At 30.5% G+C, this 19083-nt stretch overlaps 5 protein-coding genes across 7 annotated transcripts; 2 read left to right on the top strand and 3 right to left on the bottom strand.

The window, feature by feature from the left end:
- Window positions 1-769: 769 nt before the first annotated feature.
- On the bottom strand, window positions 770-4363 carry LOC136346933 (protein bric-a-brac 1-like). The gene is made up of 8 exons (XM_066296491.1): window positions 3735-4363; window positions 3517-3673; window positions 3347-3458; window positions 2730-2886; window positions 2346-2490; window positions 2154-2280; window positions 1831-1900; window positions 770-1197 (listed from the first exon to the last, which is right to left on the bottom strand). The coding sequence occupies exons 1-8, from the start codon at window positions 3939-3941 to the stop codon at window positions 1126-1128; spliced, it is 1047 nt and encodes a 348-aa protein (XP_066152588.1). The 5' UTR covers window positions 3942-4363; the 3' UTR covers window positions 770-1125.
- A 3403-nt stretch (window positions 4364-7766) lies between these two features.
- On the bottom strand, window positions 7767-10841 carry Clc (clathrin light chain). 3 transcript variants are annotated; one of them, XM_066296468.1, is made up of 7 exons: window positions 10605-10841; window positions 9959-10081; window positions 9792-9827; window positions 9465-9569; window positions 8853-8964; window positions 8688-8699; window positions 7767-8261 (listed from the first exon to the last, which is right to left on the bottom strand). In XM_066296468.1, the coding sequence occupies exons 1-7, from the start codon at window positions 10747-10749 to the stop codon at window positions 8078-8080; spliced, it is 717 nt and encodes a 238-aa protein (XP_066152565.1). In that variant the 5' UTR covers window positions 10750-10841; the 3' UTR covers window positions 7767-8077. The 3 variants fall into 3 exon arrangements, with proteins under 3 accessions (XP_066152565.1, XP_066152567.1, XP_066152566.1); XM_066296470.1 differs by lacking the exon at window positions 9792-9827 and having other exon boundaries at window positions 10605-10839; XM_066296469.1 differs by lacking the exon at window positions 8688-8699 and having other exon boundaries at window positions 10605-10838.
- Window positions 10842-11216: 375 nt separating this feature from the next.
- Window positions 11217-13169, top strand: cN-IIIB (cytosolic 5'-nucleotidase IIIB). The gene is made up of 6 exons (XM_066296467.1): window positions 11217-11601; window positions 11703-11868; window positions 12291-12353; window positions 12457-12586; window positions 12665-12898; window positions 12951-13169. The coding sequence occupies exons 1-6, from the start codon at window positions 11412-11414 to the stop codon at window positions 13062-13064; spliced, it is 897 nt and encodes a 298-aa protein (XP_066152564.1). The 5' UTR covers window positions 11217-11411; the 3' UTR covers window positions 13065-13169.
- mRpS10 (mitochondrial ribosomal protein S10) lies at window positions 13166-14577 on the bottom strand. Its single transcript, XM_066296475.1, has 4 exons — window positions 14360-14577; window positions 14083-14303; window positions 13828-14029; window positions 13166-13288 (listed from the first exon to the last, which is right to left on the bottom strand). The coding sequence occupies exons 1-4, from the start codon at window positions 14360-14362 to the stop codon at window positions 13238-13240; spliced, it is 477 nt and encodes a 158-aa protein (XP_066152572.1). The 5' UTR covers window positions 14363-14577; the 3' UTR covers window positions 13166-13237.
- A 191-nt stretch (window positions 14578-14768) lies between these two features.
- LOC136346914 (TNF receptor-associated factor 6-like) lies at window positions 14769-17769 on the top strand. Its single transcript, XM_066296463.1, has 7 exons — window positions 14769-15185; window positions 15527-15712; window positions 15764-15890; window positions 16284-16435; window positions 16763-17005; window positions 17059-17196; window positions 17247-17769. The coding sequence occupies exons 1-7, from the start codon at window positions 14956-14958 to the stop codon at window positions 17434-17436; spliced, it is 1266 nt and encodes a 421-aa protein (XP_066152560.1). The 5' UTR covers window positions 14769-14955; the 3' UTR covers window positions 17437-17769.
- Window positions 17770-19083: the final 1314 nt, after the last annotated feature.

The following is a 19083-nucleotide window of genomic DNA, read 5'->3' as shown; positions in this document are numbered from 1 at the left end:
TTAAATAGAAGCCGAAACTAAAACCGCCTCATCTAATTTGACGATAACAATAATAATAATAAATAGATAAGAATGATTTATTTAAAAAATCAATTTTGGATGAAGGATAGAATTGTCACGTTGACACTACTGATGGATGTGACATTGAGATATGTTTTGACTGACATGTAGAGAATTAGTATATTATGGCGTACTTAATTCATGAAAACGAGAGATGGCACCACCAGAAGATAACACGACATTGATAATTTTATACAGGGTGCTCAGAAATTAGAACGTAATAAATTAATAGCTTATTTAAGAACTAATAATGACATCTAACTAAAAAAGCTTGTTAAAACATTGTGGAAATGAATACGGCTACATTTTTCTGTTGTTAGGCCTATTTTATCATTTCAAATTTTATTCTGGTATACCATTGACTGTTTCATTTTTCGAAACGTGCATTCCTTAATCAATTCCCAAAAATAATTGACCGCCTACATTGTCTTCGTATCTCTAATTGTTTCTTTTGTAAAATTATTTGGAAATACCGCAGTTATCGTCGATTGCAAGCCTCTTTGGGTTTAATGCAATTTTATACTTGAACTTTAACTAGGTATTTACTTTAATATAATATTATATTACAAGCTATTTCACGAAAACCAGTTTAACAGTCTTGATATAATTTTAAAAAAGCAGATAAACGACAAAATTTTCCGAAAATACAAAAAAATATAACGAACTTAATTAACACATTAGAGACTTTTTGGAACATTAAAAGATCAAAAGCGTGAGAAGATCATACTTATATTTAATAACCACAGCGATTACGGATACGTAAACAGTTTCTAGAAGTTTGTATCTGGAGCAAATCTTCTTATTTTAATGAAATATGGACGACCGTAAATATTACCTAACCTTTATATTTTACAGTATTAAAACCGTTTGAATTAATTCTAAAATAAACTCCTATTCAAATGGGTCCAATTCATATAAGCGTTGTTTAAACAACATAAAACTAAAGTAGAAGTACACTTCTAAAAAGATCATAAAAACTACTGTATTATACACTTAGCAGTCTGTTAGCTGTATTGAGGAAAATTGCTTCCTATAAAGTCAAATGGCACTAAATCTTCCTCGCTATTAATCGCTATCAGTGATCTCAACTTGTTCTTGTATCTCGACGACTTCCATTGGATCAATTTGCACTCTTGGCTAAAGATAGTAAAATTGTTGTAAACATTGCCTTTAGCCACGTTTCAAATTAGCCAATCTCTTGTTCAATTAGCAGTGTAATACAGTAAATCTGACGCTACCCAAAAATATATTTTACATCTTATACAAGAAATTCGATAATCTAAAACGATCTTATCACAGAGGAACGACAAGAATCTTTTCTTGAGGCGAATACGAAAACGAAGTATGGAAGAGTAATCAAACCAAAGCACCATATGACTTGTCATTTCTGCCGAGTTTCTTTTTTATCCCTTTCAACTGCACGTGACCACATACTTCAATAGGGCGAAAAAAAACACCTGTCACTTGGCTATGAAAATCTTGGAAAATATTCAAACAGTTTTATAGCGCATTTCTATTATGCACTATTATTATTTCAAAATAGCTGACTTTCTGACATCGATTAATCAAATTAAACGCATGCATAGTAACTCTGATTGGTGATGTTATGGACGATTGTCAGGTGATTACGCTTTATTCTTACTATTTGTATTTTTTTATATTGCTCCCATACATTTGTGTAAGATAGCGTTAGTTTCAAAGATATTTTGTCACATGGAGCTGCATAACAAAATGACATTGTATAAATAAGAAAACAAGTAATGAACCTACCGATGTGGAATTTGTAGTATCTTGCAGTACTTCCGATTTCCTTTTCAGTGAGTCGTTCGAATCAATATGACTAGACAATGGGAAAGTAATTAGTACTATATAAAATATTTCATTATTTCATGAGGAAATTTACTAGGTGCGTGATCCAAAAGCATCAATTTAGTAACAAGTATAATACAAACTTAATTTCTTTTAATTTAAAATTTTATGTAAAATTAATTATAATGGAGATAGTCACTGGAGAAATAAGAAAGTGAGATACTTTGCAGGTTTCCTCATGAAACACCCTGTAATAATTTAAAAACAAATTTTTAATTACTCACTTTGGATATTTTAATTTAGCCTCTTCCTCTCTCTTCTTAGCTTCCGTATAATACCGATTTTTATCTTCTGGCAATAAATTTTTCCACATATTTGCTAACCTCACTGATATCTCTTTGTTGTTTTCCTCTACGGGGCAACTACTTTATTTTTATACGAAAAAAATAAAATAGCGTGTAAAAAAAGATTCTTACCAGGATGCTCAATAGTTAACTTCTTTCTCCATTCACTTGCAAATATCATAAACGCATGAGGGGTTTTAGGAATCACGTTTCTAACTTCAGTATTATTTATGTTTGGTGATACGGCAGTATGTGACGTGCTGCTTTTTGATGGGGTCTAAAAATGTATTAACTATCTGCTAACATTTTCCATAGGAAAAATTAATACAGAAATAATGTATTATTATTCCTGTGTATAAAAGCCACTGAAATAATATGATTAGGGTAGTACACTAGTTCTGCAAAAAATTTGATATTAGAAAAACCTGACAAAGCATGCTTCAAAAATAAGACATTGCATTTTCTTACAAATACATTTTAATTGGTTGGTCTTGTTGTCCGAAGGTCTGGACTTACCTCCACTAATACTTTTGATGTTCTGGGCGATAATGGCTCAGCGGGGAGGATTATCGCAGACGATACTGGTGCAGTCTGGGCATTTATGCTTGAAGCTGCATTTAATTGATTTGGTGTCACTATTTTTACGCCACATTTTGTTCGACTGTCGTTTTTTCTAAGGCAATGAAACAAATATAAAAACTTTGTGTATGTAATTAATATTAAATTGTTGTATATAGAGGAAAAGTGACTCTTTTAGCAACGCTTTTATCAGAAAGTCGATTTTTCTCCAAATTTCAAAATATATTCGTTTTCAACGCTAAATGCTTAATATCAAATCCAATAGAACATTCAAAGAAAAACGGAGCAGTTAATTGCCTTTTTAATAGATTTTCCAAAGTTTTGTAATAAGCCATTTTCAAATACGCATATTATCATGGAATAGAATAAAGATGTTGCAGTTCAAATGAAGTTTTAGAACATCAATGAATATGTTTGTGAAGAAAAAACAATTTAAATAAAGAGATATATGGTGTACCACATACAATTGGCCGAGTGTAAGTGCAAAATGTGGAGCGTTATTTGAAATATCAGATACAGCGTTCAAAATTATCCCTCAAGGAACAGAGCTTTACCTTTGACTCCCAAAATGTGAATTCTTCATAACTTTGTTATTTTTCTTGGCTACTGTTTGAACTGGAGCAAGAGTTTCTGGAGGCACATCTCTCAGTTTTACTGATGACAAACCTGTTATGAATACTATGTTTATTAACAATTTAATAATAATTGAACAGGAAACCAATACCTTTAATTTGCAATGTTTCTCCTAGTTGTAACACTTGAGGTAAATCTTTATCAAGCACTTTAACTTCTCCATGATACATGAAATGCAGAATAGATTTGAGATCAGTGAATCGGACATGATTCAAGAAGATTATTGGATGCTGAAGAGTACTATGTACCTGAAATACAGTCACTTCTCATTGATTTTTTTGGTAATCAAGAGATACACGTTTTAAATACCTGAAAAATACTGTGGAAATAATCACTGCAGGCTGACAAAATGAGCTTATGTGTTTTAATATATTGGCCCTCGCAGGATAAGGTAACATCGACCAGAGTTTCTCCGAGTTGATGCTGGATAAAAGTCTGTACAAAATTCGTCAAGTGATTGTTCCATTTAAGGTTATACTGATCACCAGCTCCACTGTCAGCACTAAGAGCATCCATAGCTAAGCTTTAATTTTAAATTACGTTACGCAGTTCCCTTTAACCGGAGCTTATTATCAAAATGAGAAAAATATATTTGTTGATATTCTCCGGTAAGATAAAAGACGATATAATACAGGTACATGAAATCATACGATATCCACGTTAATTTTTAATTGTACAACGGTGAAGTCCTTATTCAGGTTTGTGATGTAAAACGGATATTTCCTGATAAGTTTGATGAAAATATCATTAATAGTCGGAATTTTTCAGTTTTAGAGCGAACAAGCCCGTACTTCACAGATAGGCGGACACATTTTATAACAAAACAAACACCTGGCTTAGTTGCCAAATTTGAACTTATTTAATTGGTCATTAGTAAGATGAAAAAGAAGAATAGCAACGTCGCAATTTGTGTTGTTTATTTCTTTAACATTTCATCGACAAATTAACTATAACTTGCAGTGGCTATTCACTGCGAGATAAAATGTCTGTCACTGTCAAAATTTCAGCTAGAGTAGCAGTAGAATCAAGCTCACGTTGCTCCTGCTGTTACTATCAAGTGCCAGATGTGATTGTGAGTCGAACATTGATTAAGATATTAATTTTTATTAAAATCTAAAGCACCTAAAACAAATCTGTTAAGGTCTAACAAAGCGCCATAAGAAGAAACGTTAATAACCTAAGTTTCATTGAAATTAAATTTATAGTTCACCCGGTATAATTATTTTGAAAATTATGCTCACAACGCTGAACTTTAGGAGCATGAAAATGCGCAGTATTTTCCTAAATTAACTGAGCTTGTAACTATCACCCCTCCGAAGATGCCAAAGCTAAAAAATTCGAAATAATTCTTATTGTACCTCCCCAACATATCCCATACCCTCGGATAAAGTTAATAAGTATATTGTAATTTTCTTAAAGTCCAGGGGCGCATGCGAGAATGTGGCGTTGTACGTATCAGCTTAACTGCCATCCCGAGTTTTAAAAAAAGATTGTTCAATTTTATTGGGACTAGTAAAGAACGACGCGAAATTTAAAGCCTTCTAAGCACTATCTCCTATTATACATGGTGTAACATAAGGAGGGGTTTTCCTTTTAACACGACATAAACCTCAAAAAATTAAGTAATATTTTTATATAAAATTTTTTCGAAATCTAAAAAAAAACTAAATATGCGCAGATAAGTTTTAATAATTTTTGTATGAAATCAAAATCAATTCCTGCAGAAAATAGTAATTCAATGTAAGGGAAATAAAATATCCCACAAAAAATTATGAGCGATTGCAAAAACTCAAAAAACATTTAATGTTTACTGTTTTTATGCGATTTACCCATGCCGCTTAAAAATCGGCCGTGAAGTTTAGCTCCAGGTGTTATTTTGATAAACAATCACTATTGATGCTATTAAATTGACGAAAGCCCGTAATTACTCGAATCACGAATTGGTGGACATGTTGGTGATGTACGGGGAGTGTCACCAGAATGCCGTCGCAGCTTTGCGGTTGCATACTGAGCACTTTCCGGAAAGAAATCATCCTAAAGTCCGTAGATTTATCTTGTTGGAAGAGCTCGCGAAACCGGAAACCTAACAGCAATGCATGGTGGACATGCTAGAAGACCTAGACCACCTATGAATGGCATCCGTTGAAAAGCAAAATAAAGAAACATTAAAAAAGTAAAGTAAGTAAGTCATGTATCGGGTATAAGCAGTCATAACTCGAAACATCTAACAAAAACCGAAAAATTATTATTTTTTTAAAGCTAAGAAATCCAGATAAAAAAACAGCTTAATTTCAAAATTAACCAAATGCATCATCGGCATGGGCAACAAAAAGAGACACTAGAGGAGAAAACGTGAGTCAATTAAATATAATTACGATTTTTTGTTTCTTTTTTGCTTCTCTTTTTTCTTTTTCTTTTGCTTCTCTTTTTTCTTTCTCTTTTGCTTCTTCTCTTTTTTTCCTTTTTCACTTTTTTTTCTTCTTAAGCTTCTTTACTTTTTTTTCTTTTGCTTTATTATTTTTCTCTCTTTTTTCTTCTTTTGCTTCTTTATTATTTTTTCTCTCTTTTTTCATCTTTTTCTCTCTTTTTTCTTTTTTTGCTTCTTTATTATTTTTTTCTTTCTTTTTTGCTTTTCTTTTTTCTTCTTTATTTCTCTCTCTTTTTTCCTTCTTTATTTTCTTTTGCTTTTTTAATATTTTTTTCCTTCTCTTTTGCTTCTTCACTTTTTTTTCTTTCTTTTTAGCTTGTTTTTTTCTTTCTCTTTTTTCTTCTTTTGCTTTTTTATTATTTTTTTCTTCCTTTTTTGCTTCTTTTGTTTCTTAATTATTTTTTTCCTTCTCTTTTGTTTCTTTATTATTTTTCTCTTTCTCTTTTTTTCTTTATTTCTCTCTCACCTTTTTCTTATTTTGTTTCTTTATTTTTCTTTCTCTCTTTTTTCATCTTTATTTTTCTCTCACTCTTTTTTCTTCTTTATTTTTTCTTATTTTGCTTTTTAAATATTTTTTTCTTCTTTTTTACTTCTTCATTTTTTTCTCTTCCTTTGTGTCTTTATTATTTTTTGCCTTCTTTTTTGTGTCTTTTCTTTATTTTATTATTTTCCTTCTTTTTTGCTTCTTCACTTTTCCTTCATCTTTTGTTTCTTTATTATTTTTTTCCTTCTCTTTTGTTTCTTCACTTTTTTTCTTCTTTTGTTTATTTTTTTCCTTCTCTTTTGTTTCTGCACTTTTTTTCTTTTTTTGTTTCTTTATTATTTTTTTCCTTCTCTTTTGTTTCTTCACTTTTTTTCTTCTTTTGTTTATTTTTTTCCTTCTCTTTTGTTTCTGCACTTTTTTTCTTTTTTTGTTTCTTTATTATTTTTTTACTTCGTTTTTGCTTTTTCACTTTTTTTTCTTCGTTTGCTTCTTTATTATTTTTTTCCTTCTTTTTTGTCTTTTCTTTTTTTTATTATTTTCCTTCTTTAGTATTTTTTTCCTTTTTTTTTGTCTGCTTTTGCTTTTTTAATATTTTTTTCCTTCTTTTTTGCTTCTTCACTTTTCCTTCATCTTTTGTTTCTTTATTATTTCTCTCTCTCTTTTTTCTTCATTTCTCTCTCTTTTTTCTTCATTTTTCTCTCTTTTTTCTTCATTTCTCTCTCTTTTTTCTTCTTTATTTCTCTCTCTTTTTTCTTCTTTATTTTTTCTCTCTTTTTTCTTATTTTGCTTTTTAAATATTTTTTCCTTCTTTTTTACTTCTTCACTTTTTTTCTTCTTTTGCTTCTTTATTATTTTTTTCTTTCTTTTTTGCTTCTTAATTTTTACTTCATCTTTTGTTTCGTTACTATTTTTTTCCTTCTCTTTTGTTTCTTCACTTTTTTTCTTCTTTTGTTTCTTTATTATTTTTTCCTTCTCTTTTGCTTCTTCACTTTTTTTTCTTTTTTTGCTTCTTTATTATTTTTTTCTCTCTTTTTGCTTCTTTTATTTCTTTCTCTTTTTTCTTCTTTTGTTTCTTTATTATTTTTTTCCTTCTCTTTTGCTTCTTCACTTTTGTTTCTCCTTTTGCTTTTTTATCATTTGTCTCTCTTTTTTTTTTGCTTCTTCACTTTTTTCTTTTGTTTCTTTATTATTTTTTTCTTTCTCTTTTTTCTTTATTTTTTCTCTCCCTTTTTCTTCATTTTCTCTCTTTTCTTCTTCTTTTGTTTTATTATTTTTCTCTCTTTTTTCTTCTTTTGTTTTATTATTTTTCTCTCTTTTTTTCTTCTTCACTTTTTTTTCTTCTTTTGCTTCTTTATTATTTTTTTCTTTCTTTTTTGCTTCTTTAGAAAAAATGTCCGTGAGACCCAATAAATTATAATAAAACACAACATTATTTCTTCCAAATAATTTATTATCTAATAACATTAGTATACATACGAAATTAAATTTTGTATTAATACATGGAAACTTTTGGGTTAATAAAAAGGGAATAATATATTATACATCTAGAAAACAGATACGTACTTGTACGTTTTTAACCAAAAACTACTACCTGCGGATGTTCCATCATTATCAATCATGAATTACGATTATGACACCATTTCTTCCAGCTCATTGCACAAATTCGTGAACTAAATTTTAATGAACTGGATCTAGGGTACAACAAACCATATCTGTTTATTAGCCTCAATTTTATAACTTCTAAGCCTTGTTCTTAATAGTTACTGGATTTTGTTTCATCTGAAGGATGATGGAACGCATGCGTGAAACGTCCTTGCTGCCAGGTTTGGCTTTGGGATTGAAATCACAAAGTTTAGCAATTCGCTCCCACTCTGTGCCCGGCTGAATTTCATCGTCCTCCGCAACAAATTGTTTTTCAGCATTCCTGAACAGAGAGGGAATTACTAAAGTACAGGTCATTGCAATAAATCACCTGCCATCCTTAGATTTATATGCGGTCAATCTATAGAAAACGCTCAATAAAGGTTACCATTACAATCTAAAAATCATATTTGACACTTTTATAAAATACAATTTTGCCAAAATAGTTGCAATAAAGCAAAATAAATGTCTGGTTTCTATGAGATAATTGAGAATATATTTCCCTAAACAGGAATGATCCATTGAATCTCCATCAACAATTTGTAAAAAAATTACAAGTGCAGTGTAAACTAAGAACATATTTTGTATTGGTCTTCACACACAAACAAACGTATTGTTGCAAAATGATTTGTTGTTATTTACGCCTCTCAGACCTTACATTACTAATTTTACACAACATGAATATTAAAAAATCAAAATATACACTTACTTTGCGGCATCCCTGTTAGTAATAATGGAAAAAAAATTGAGTTAGGTGAATATGAGTAGATTTATAATGATATAATATATAATATATATTTATGAATTTTTTATATATTTAGAAAGTAGGTGAAAGTACTACTAAGTTGTTATAAAATAAATAATGTATTTTTACCTGTTGGCAGCTTTTGTTTTGGCAATTGTGTCTTCATGATTTCGGTACCAATCTTCCAATTCCTTCTTGGCAATTTCTCTCAGTTCATCTTTTTTCTTCTCTTCTTCTCGGTCTATAAAAAAAGACATCCACTATTAATGTATGTGAAGAAATCACAATTTCAGTCTATAGACTTTAATACTCAACAACCTATTTTGAGGTTTTTGGGAAGAAATGTTTTCAAAAAATAAAAAATGAGGATCTTTGACATACTGATCTTGTAAATAATAAGTATATATTCAACTATACATCTAAAATTATTATTCATTAAAATTATGGTTGTAAATTGTCTTGTAAGTGTATGTCAGTTAAGACATTCAGGCCATGATCTCAAATCATTGAATAACACTGTTGAACAGTAATTCCTTGAACCACCTGTTATTAAGGATGGGTACTATTAAATAAAGTTAGGTATGACAAAGGAGGGAGAAATAAGCAACACAGAAATTTCAATGCATATCTAATTCAACCTCTAAAAAAATGTGACTTCATACATTTTCTAGGTAGCAATTTAGATATTTTCATAATAAAGGCAAGAAAACTTTAAACTGAATAATAATAGTAAGTACTTACCTTTTTCTTCTAGTCTCTTTACTTGTTCCTCTCTCCATTTTCGAATTTTTTCAGGTTCTTCTCTGGGCCGACTCAACGACATTGGAGGAGAAATACCAGTTGAACCTGTAAACAATACAAAATAAAGCAAAATGTCATGACATAAAATAACTCATATGAACTTCAAAGACATATGTATGTAATGAGGAAAATTTGCCTTGAATATTTTTAACATTAATGAATTACTGAAATTGCTAGTCCACAAAAACTTAAGTTTTTTAACCAATTAAAAGCATGATAATATAAAAATTACTCAATACAAAACGGCACACTGACACATCTGCTTACCATACTTATTGTGGTGAGGTTGAACACCAAAAAAATCTAAAGGAAATATTTATATATGTATATATAAATAAATATTAATAACTATGTACAAATATTTGTAAATTAAGCATTACTAAAAATGGCAGGCCTAGGATAATGTGCGATGTATGTTTAATAGTGTGACTTACCAGTATAAGATTCTTTCTTTAGGTCAAGATCATTTTCCTGCTCAAATAAATCTTTTTTGTCTATTCCCTCCTGATCAAAATTCTCAACCATTTCAAAACTCCCTGCAGAATTAGTGGGATCATCTGGACATGTAAAGCAAAATAAAATATTCTGCTAAAGCTAAATTAAATAGTGGCTATTTGTTGCAAATTTCAAAAAAGCTTTGTACCCCTTAGTTTTGTGTCGATTATAATAATAAAATAATTCAAATAGGACATTGAGTATTTTTATTTGAGAGAACAACTGTGAGAAGATCTATCAAAATAAAATGGCACTCTTCTAAAATAATAAATATTACATGTTCGGATTTCTTTTACAGAGTCAGAATTAAGGCAATATAGCTCACTAGCAAATAAAAGCCTGGAGACCTGGGTGGAGTTTTCAATAGTGTATCAATACATATGAAATAATAATAATATCTCTTTGAATTTACCATTTAGTTTATTTGCACATATTGTTATCTTATGTTTTGCTAAGAATTTTACTTATTACTCAGGGGCCTTATCGCTGTATTAAAAACTCAAGAGACATAGTGACCATGCAACAAACGAGGGATGACTTCGTGCAACAATACTAAGATTACGCCCTTTAAATATTGAGACTCACCACTATTTGTTAAGGTAGAAGAGACGGCGACCGCTGCAGGTTTTACTTCATCCTCGAGCCCAGCTAATTCATTTTGTTCTCTTGCGAGGAACTCTGCTGCTGGGTCCACCTCCGGTTGGTCAAAATTGTCTCCAAATCCAGACATTTTTCTATATGTTAAAAATATACACGAATCAAGAAAAATGAAATTGATTAATTAATTAAACAAAATAGGTGATGACGTTTGACAATTTTTTGACGTTGACGAGATGAAATTTGATTATCAACGTCAGCTAGTCGATTCTGAAGTTACGTCCTCCGTGTTGTGAAGCCATGAAAACAGAGTATAATACGTCTTGAAACGCCGATTTCAAATTCTACATTTGTTATTATTGAACAAAAAACAGTTGTAGTATGGTGTTAGAGCCAGACAACATTACAGACATTTTAATGGGTAACTAGTAAATTATCCCGAAATAATAGAATCATAAAATCATAACCAACGAACATGTATCAGGAGTAGTTTATTATAAAAAAGTAAAAGAGTTTATGTTTGTATTTTGCGGTGTTGCCAATTTTAAGCCAAGTTCGCTAAATGATGATGGCTGTGAACTGATCCAATCGACCAATGTCAGTTTATGAGGTTAATTCTCATTTTCTCATCTTTCATCTTATTCCCAATTCGAATATCATAGAAGTTTGTATAAAAATTCCGAATCCAAAATTTATCGAATTTTTGAATATTTCTAGTTACTGGTTAGATTATATTGCCTAACTAAAATTCGCCTATACTTAAGAACCAAAATCCCATTGAAAATCATTGAAAATATGTCCGACATTACTGGGGAAATTGACGTATTATCAAGAAATAATGTTCACATTAAAGACCGGGTGAATCTGAGTAAAATATTGCAGAACATGCACCTTGGAGGTCTTGAAATGTTGCAAGTTGTCTCTGATTTTGATAAAACCATCACTAAACAACACGAGAATGGTGTCCCACATCTGAGTAGTTTTGGTAACTTAATTGCTAAATTTAAAATTCTTTTACATACACATATCTTCAATTTGAACCGAATTACTGTTTATTTTTTTAAATTTTGATTTTATTATTTATAGGCATATTCAGCAGCATACCCTCAACTGCACAGAATGAAACCTACCAAAAAACGGTTAAGAGTTTAAGACAAAAGTATTATCCAATTGAAATGGATCCCCACATTTCAGTTGAGGACAAACTTAAACATATGGAAATGTGGTGGGACTTATCTGAGAAAGCTATTAAGTAAATAATAATTATTAATTACACAGCTATTTTATAGTTATATATATAATGAATTTTAGTGATTAACCATAATAGGAATACAGTAATTAATTCTATTTTTATTAAATAATGTGGTCAAATAATTATAATCACTCAAACCTAATTATATATCTTAATCTAAACAAAATGATATCAAAAAATTAAGAAAATCAATTAGAAAAACTGTTTTGAGTATTTTAGCATAAACTACCTACAGTTTCTAAAAATTGCATTGGTCCTGTGTGTTAGTCTTTCTGGAAGGTATCATTTAATGGCCCTCATTATTATGAATGGAGATAGTAATTCTTGAAACAATGTGACAGCCACGCTTCAATGTAGCATTAATTTTTTTAAGTACATTGGCCTTTTTTATAGTGTTATATGTGTTCTTTTTTTTATTCAAGGGGTCTGAAAGTTACTCAAGAAGAGATAGATCAAGCATGTTTAGGGTGCAAATCATCTTTAAGGTAAGTTCTGAAACTCTGCAATTTAGGATCTTCCCCGTATGTTTTAGCATTAAACTGAAATTGTAATTATTATTTTTATCTCATGTAAATATTTAATTTCTAGAGATGGCTGTGAACAATTTTTCAAATGTCTGTTTGAATCAAATATACCAGTTCTTGTATTTTCTGCTGGCTGTGGAGACGTTGTTTTAGCTATCTTGAAGCAATCTGGTGTCTGTTGGCCTAATGTCAAAGTAAGTCATATAAATGATCATCATTTAATTAAAGACAATAAAAAAACCATTATTGACCTACTTACTTAATTTTGCCAGGTAATATCAAATTTCTTAAAATTCACTGAAGAGGGTACTATATTGGGCTTCAAGGATAAAGTTATTCATGTCTTTAATAAAAATGAATATGCCTTGAAGGATTCAGACTTTTACAATGAAGTAGCAAACAGAGGTAATGCAATTGTTTTGGGAGATTCTTTGGGGGATGCTGAAATGACCCAAGGGATGGCACATTGTGTGAATGTACTTAAAATAGGATTCCTCTATGATCATGTAAGTAATCTGTTCCCACAGCTTTTTGTTTTTAGCCATTATTTAATTTTAGGTAGAACATAACTTGCCCCAGTATATGGATACATTTGACATTGTCCTTGTTGATGATCAAACAATGGATGTTCCAAGAGCAGTATTTGAATATATTAAAAAATCTAGCTCCTAAAAGGAACTTTTATTTACTTTTTGTGATATTTTCTTGTAGCTCTCTTCTGTATTATTTAATTTATTTTTGTGGGTAAAGTAGTATCAATAAAATATAATTGGTACAGTTGTGTGTTTTTGTTATATTACTTCCAGCAAATAAACGCTAACAAAAAACTAACCTATAGCAATTAATTAATTTTGGTTTTCTAATCTTAGATGCTCTGGAAGTTCTTGGACCTCTACCTAAAAATTATTCAGGTTTAAATCAGTGAATTTATAAAAGCCAAACACTTTAAACCTATCCAGGTTTCATTTAAGTTATTATGACTAAAAAAAGTAAAACATGGCATTGCCTGAACTTCGTAATCAAATTTTTCAATTTTTAGTTGACTGACTTCACTAAAGTTTCAAAACTCTGGAAAAAAACATCTCTTACAGAAATATTCTCATATCATGTTCCATAAGCCGCCCTAGGGCAATGTGTAGGTGTAAGGGGTGATCATCATAAAAAAAAACTGTAGTAGGTAGTGATCTATAAATGCAGGGCAGTGTACTATTTTCTATCAGACATATTACTAACACATTTTACTACTTGCAAAAGTGACTTTCTCTATTATGTTTTTTGTAATAAAATCCAGAATGCAACTCTTAAAAAAAGATACTAAATGCTTTTATGAAAGTGCAACTTGTGGTTAAAAATTGAACTCTATATTTTCAAAAGTTTTCAAGACTCCCATATTTTGAATGGAATTTAGGACACTGTATACATGATTTCCACTTACCTTTGTAGCTTTCAAAGCTACACCTTCAGGCAAATTTCTCTCCACATATTCCAGTAAAGTGTCTGCAGTGGATCCTGTTAATTTATTATATTGAACAAAAGAGAAATAAGTTCTTTTTTCATATTGAACTCTATGTTTCTTGTAGATATGCACTGACTTTAATACTGTGTATCTTTCATGGACTGGTTTGTTTAAGCTCCATCTATCATTATGTATTAATAATCAAAAGTGAACAATTTTCATGAATACACTTACGACTTAGAATCTAGACCTAAATGATTTCCAGTAGTTACTGCAAACTTACAAAAACTTTTCAATATTGCTGGTTCATTACTTCTTAATTCCAATTGCAAGGTTTTAATTAATTTGTCTGGTTCTTGAGGGGGTGTTGAAGATGTTTCACTGACATTTACTTTATGTAAGCTGCAAAGATTTCTGCTTATTAACATTCTTGGAAAGATCTGTTTGGTTAAATTCTGCAATTTGTAAATGGTCATAATATGATTTTACAGTTTGGGGTTGCGTTACATACCATTTTAAAGAGGAAATCTAGAGATTCAGACTAGAAAAAATGAGACTTTTAACCCAGCTTCTATATTTTATCTAAATTGTTAAACTGTTTCAATATAATATACAAAGTAGAAAAGCACTATAACAATTAATGTTTATGTATTATTTTTGAACTTTTATTTCACTTTGTTTTAATTGTTATTAACCTTATAATATGAAAGAATTAAATGAAATTTTTTATTAAAAAAATACATAACCGCAATCTCTTTCAGAATAATCAGAGAGAGATAACAATATATATAACGGATAATCCAATTATCTTTTCTTGTCGAATCTATGGGAAAACAAAGATAACAAATACAGGTTTGGGACGTTCATCCTAAATAGGAATTCAGAAAAAAAGATCAAACGTCAAAGTCAGCTGTGTATTATTTTGCTTTTTGGGTTCTAGAATATTGATATTTAAATTTAATATTTAACTTTTTAATTTAATTATTGTTGATCTTATTGCCAAATTACTTCAATTATATAAAGATTTAAAATAGACACGGTTTAAATTTTACAATTATATTGAATGATGAAATTTATATTGATCTAGAATTATCAAAATTGCCTACCATGGCAGCCGCTGAACCTGAAAGTCATGATAGGAGCGCTTCCTCCTCAAAAGGAGCTCGTGTAAATGAATTTGGGAACCCTGAGATAGCTCAAGAAAGCTCTATAGATGAGTTTGCTGCCCCTGAGGAGGCCAGGTTTGAATGCCCCATTTGCTTGGCATGGTTGCGAGACCCTGTGCTGACATCCTGTGGACATCGTTTTTGCAGGAACTGCATCTATGACTGGTTACAGTAAGTATGTTTTTGGTCAAAACTAAGGTATTTATCCTTTGAAAATCCATTATTACATTTTAATGTTGATGATTCAATAAAAATTAGATATTACTTATTATGTAGTGAATTGAAGAGAATTTACAGGGATATAGATCATTCAAATTTCTTTGTTGGTTGTTGTTGGTTCCACCAATGATTGTATTTATGTGCATTTTTTTTCGTACAAACCATTCAATTTTATGTCAGGTGATTCACATTTTAATGAAATGAATCATTATAACCATGATTTCATACTTTTAATGAAAACTATATTGGTAGGATTTGACAATCCTAAAACAAGTTATTTCTATGTGTGTCAGGAAAGGGAATGCTGCTTGTCCTGTGGATAACATGAAACTTGATAAAAATAAGGATATATTCCCTGATAATTTCACTAGAAGAGAAATATCACAGCAAAGAACAAAGTGCCCCAACATTGTAAGGGGTTGTCTAATTGAATTATCACCATTAGATGTAGAAGAACATCTTTTAGTTTGTGAGTTTAGGTGAGTCCTTGTCCTTACCAGGAACATTCTCATTTAAATTATGATTTGAAGACCCCCAGAATTACCAGATTATGAGAAATTGAGATGTACTTTTGTCAATGTTGGTTGCTACGAGAAGTTTGAAGATGATCCAGAGTTACAGAGACATCTTGAACAGAACATTCAACAACATTTGGCTGTAAGTAGAAAACTATAATATGTATTAAGCATAATCGCAACATGTGTAATAATAATTGTAATACTTACACTACACATTTTAAAATAATATATTATTAAAAGTGTCAGGTGTTTACAATTAAATAAATCAAAATTTCGTAAAAAATTCCTTGCAAGGATTTAAAGATTATCTCATATAATTTAGTGGAAAAACCCAACAAAGAGATTTTGAGCATTATTATAAATTTTTTACTTTATTTTCTATTTAAATTGTACAGTTTTTTTTCGAGTGTTGTCGGTTACCGGCATCATGTACTTCTCAATTAGTTGAAGTTTGAGTTTTAAAACTAAAACTAAGAGATAATAACGGTGTATGTTTTGATATGTTGAAAGTCTACACAGTATGTTCTTGCAGCTGGTGTCGCAAGCATACTCAAAAGCTAGAATAAATCAAAGCAATGAAAGTGCCAGCTCAGCTTTAGCTCAGGCCAACTTTTGGGACCCACCGTCGAAGCAGGAGTCTTCTAGCCAATTAAACCAAGATGAAAACATGCAAAATCTGCTAAGGTGATAATATAATAATGTCGTGAGAAATAATCCGATTAAGTTGGACTACACGAAACGAATGCCAACGGCCTGATAGCTGTGCTAAGAAGATAATATTCATGGTAACGTTGCAATGAAGACCCTATTTGCCGGCTTCGTCGATTCTTAGGGCCATTGGAACGATGTGGTCTGACAACTTCATCTGGAAGATAGTTTTTATTGAAACCATGAAACCGGCCAATCCTGTGCTTTCACGTCAACGTTCCCATGAATATTATCCTCATGGTAAAGTTGCCAGGGCTTTGCTTTATTCATACTAAGTGCAGAATTTAAAATATTTTCGTTTAGAGCCCTGTATGAAAAGATAGTGTATCTGGAACAAAAAACCCGGGAACAAGACATCATCATAGCCAACATGTCTCAGCAAGTTTCAAATTACTCAACTACAATATCAAATTTCCAGCAAAGGTATTGTAACGGATCTTTTATATGGCATTTCAACGATTTTAAAACCAAAATTATGGCAATGAGGGAAAATATGCGACTTATGCACTATAGTCCGGGATTCTACACCAGTCCTTATGGATACAAGCAAGTGATTTTGCTTCACTATTTGCATAATTTACTTACATGCTATCTTTCAGGTTATGCATTAGAATAAATCTTTCCCCGAAGGACTCGAATTATCTAGCAATCTTGTTACATGTAATGAAGTCGGAACATGATCACGCCTTGGACTGGCCGTTTTGTGGTCGTTTGACTGTTACAATAGTGCATCCAACGTATGACTATTCATTTTCTATAACTGGTTAATAAATAATTTTGTTTATAGGCAATCTTACAAAAATATTAAAGAAACTATGATGTCACGTCCAGAATTACAGGCTTTTAACCGTCCAATACATGATCTAAATCTGAAAGGATTCGGATATACCGAGTTTGCTTCTGTTGAGGAATTGCTTGATCAAGAATTTGTTGGAAATAATCAGCTTATTGTCAAAGTTAATGCCCAGCCAGTGTAAATATTGCAAATCACGTTCTGGCAGACCTACGCTGCTCAATATCAAGTTTACCTTTAAACTTAATTATTAAGCTTTATGTCATATCACTTGTAGGTATTTTTAGGAACAAGTCCCATTCGTCCATTTTAAATCAGATCTAATCTACATTCCATACAATTTTGTGATTTTACAAAAGATATTTTTGTATAAGAAAGTTACGATAGTATTCGAAATTTTATATTTATATCGACATTGTTTATCTATTTTTGAACTATTTATCTTCGTATTTTATTGTCGAATTATCTTATGTATGTTATGTTTATTAATTCAATAAAATACATATATTTGTTGAAATTAACAGTTTTTGAATTACACACATACAGATGGATAATACAAATGAAGGAATGCATTTTTAAAGGAAAATCTTTAAGAAATGAGAAGAGACAAAAATATGCGATTTTTAGTATCCATCGGGAGGTTGTGTTTGAATCTATGAAAGTGATTTATCTCTTCAACTAGGAAATGCTAAGCGATCTGAGAGCTGCATTTTTGCATAATTTCTTTTACTATTAAATCCGGAAAAACTGAATAACAAATGTCTATATTAAAGATAAGCTTTCCAAATACGTTTTTACATCTTTTAATGCAACCCGTACAATTTTTCACATTTGAAATTTACTATTTTCCTTAACAGTCCATTTCTATAGTGTGAAGTTTTCCTGAAACCCCGACGGCCCTTTACCACCCCAAACTTTTTTTAGAGTACTCACCTACGCTGCTAATAGGGCGTTTGATTATCGGATCCATATATCCTGAAATTTCAATTCCTTTGAATCTGAAAAAAGAAAGAAGGTTTTAAGAGGACATAACAACATTTATTATGAGCTTTTCCGTTTGCTTTGATACAACTGACATAAAAAAATATAAAATTTTTAACTATAATACAAAAACTTAATTATAATTTAATAAACAAAATAGTAATTTGTGCCACGACCAACACAAACAATATGATCGCACAGTATGTATGGAAATGCTGTATTTATTTCGAATTTGGCCACAAAAAAGTCAAATTAATGCTAACATGTTTTTTCACCTGAATATCTTTAATAGGTTCTTCAGTGAAACTTATGCATAGGCTTGAATCTTTTTAGGACAGCAGATAAATCAGCGATTGTACTGCTTTTATATTTTTGTTTTAATAATAAAGTAGGATATAAATAATGTAAATAATGTTTACTTCAATGTCTATCGGATGTTATACAGTGCCTTTTATAATGAGCAACATAGTTTTACGCGTTAAATTTATTAACCTCGTGTTGAGCTCTTCTATTAGAGTTCCAGCTAGGATACTTGACACAAGTAATATTTCCAGATCTACTTTGACTCTTATTTACCAAAAAGGTCAAATAACTTGTAAAAATACCTAAAAAAGCAATTATTTTCGGAAAACTAAATCTTATACCTCTCCTCACTATCGATTTCCAAAATTTTTTGACGTTTAAAACACATTTTCGCAATTTCTTTTAACTTGAAGACGATAGAAATTAAACAATGATAAATGGATTGTAAAGTAGGTAAAATTAAATGCTATAAATGAATTTTTTAACATACATTTTTTGAAAATGTTTTTATTTGCTGTCAATTAGCATCACCAACAAACGCTTTTTT

This window comes from Euwallacea fornicatus, chromosome 25 (genome assembly GCF_040115645.1).
Source record: "Euwallacea fornicatus isolate EFF26 chromosome 25, ASM4011564v1, whole genome shotgun sequence".
NCBI lineage: Eukaryota > Metazoa > Arthropoda > Insecta > Coleoptera > Curculionidae > Euwallacea > Euwallacea fornicatus.
This window is presented reverse-complemented; position numbering and strand designations above follow the sequence as displayed.

Coding starts and splice junctions, on each gene's coding strand:
- LOC136346933 (XM_066296491.1), bottom strand. CDS start 3,941: ATGGATGCTCTTAGTGCTGACAGTGGAGCTGGTGATCAGTATAACCTT. Junction 3,674..3,734: donor ATTTCCACAGTATTTTTCAG/GTATTTAAAACG, acceptor ACTGTATTTCAG/GTACATAGTACTCTTCAGCA. Junction 1,901..2,153: donor GCTAAATTAAAATATCCAAA/GTGAGTAATTAA, acceptor CCCATTGTCTAG/TCATATTGATTCGAACGACT.
- Clc (XM_066296468.1), bottom strand. CDS start 10,749: ATGTCTGGATTTGGAGACAATTTTGACCAACCGGAGGTGGACCCAGCA. Junction 9,828..9,958: donor AAAGAAAGAATCTTATACTG/GTAAGTCACACT, acceptor TATTTCCTTTAG/ATTTTTTTGGTGTTCAACCT. Junction 8,965..9,464: donor AAAGAGACTAGAAGAAAAAG/GTAAGTACTTAC, acceptor CTTTTTTTATAG/ACCGAGAAGAAGAGAAGAAA.
- cN-IIIB (XM_066296467.1), top strand. CDS start 11,412: ATGTCCGACATTACTGGGGAAATTGACGTATTATCAAGAAATAATGTT. Junction 11,869..12,290: donor TTATCTGAGAAAGCTATTAA/GTAAATAATAAT, acceptor TTTTTATTCAAG/GGGTCTGAAAGTTACTCAAG. Junction 12,899..12,950: donor TAGGATTCCTCTATGATCAT/GTAAGTAATCTG, acceptor ATTTAATTTTAG/GTAGAACATAACTTGCCCCA.
- mRpS10 (XM_066296475.1), bottom strand. Junction 14,030..14,082: donor TTAGGTCTAGATTCTAAGTC/GTAAGTGTATTC, acceptor ACATAATGATAG/ATGGAGCTTAAACAAACCAG. Junction 13,289..13,827: donor TAGCTTTGAAAGCTACAAAG/GTAAGTGGAAAT, acceptor AATAATTTTTAG/GTAGAGGTCCAAGAACTTCC.
- LOC136346914 (XM_066296463.1), top strand. CDS start 14,956: ATGGCAGCCGCTGAACCTGAAAGTCATGATAGGAGCGCTTCCTCCTCA. Junction 15,186..15,526: donor TGCATCTATGACTGGTTACA/GTAAGTATGTTT, acceptor TATGTGTGTCAG/GAAAGGGAATGCTGCTTGTC. Junction 15,891..16,283: donor ACATTCAACAACATTTGGCT/GTAAGTAGAAAA, acceptor ATGTTCTTGCAG/CTGGTGTCGCAAGCATACTC.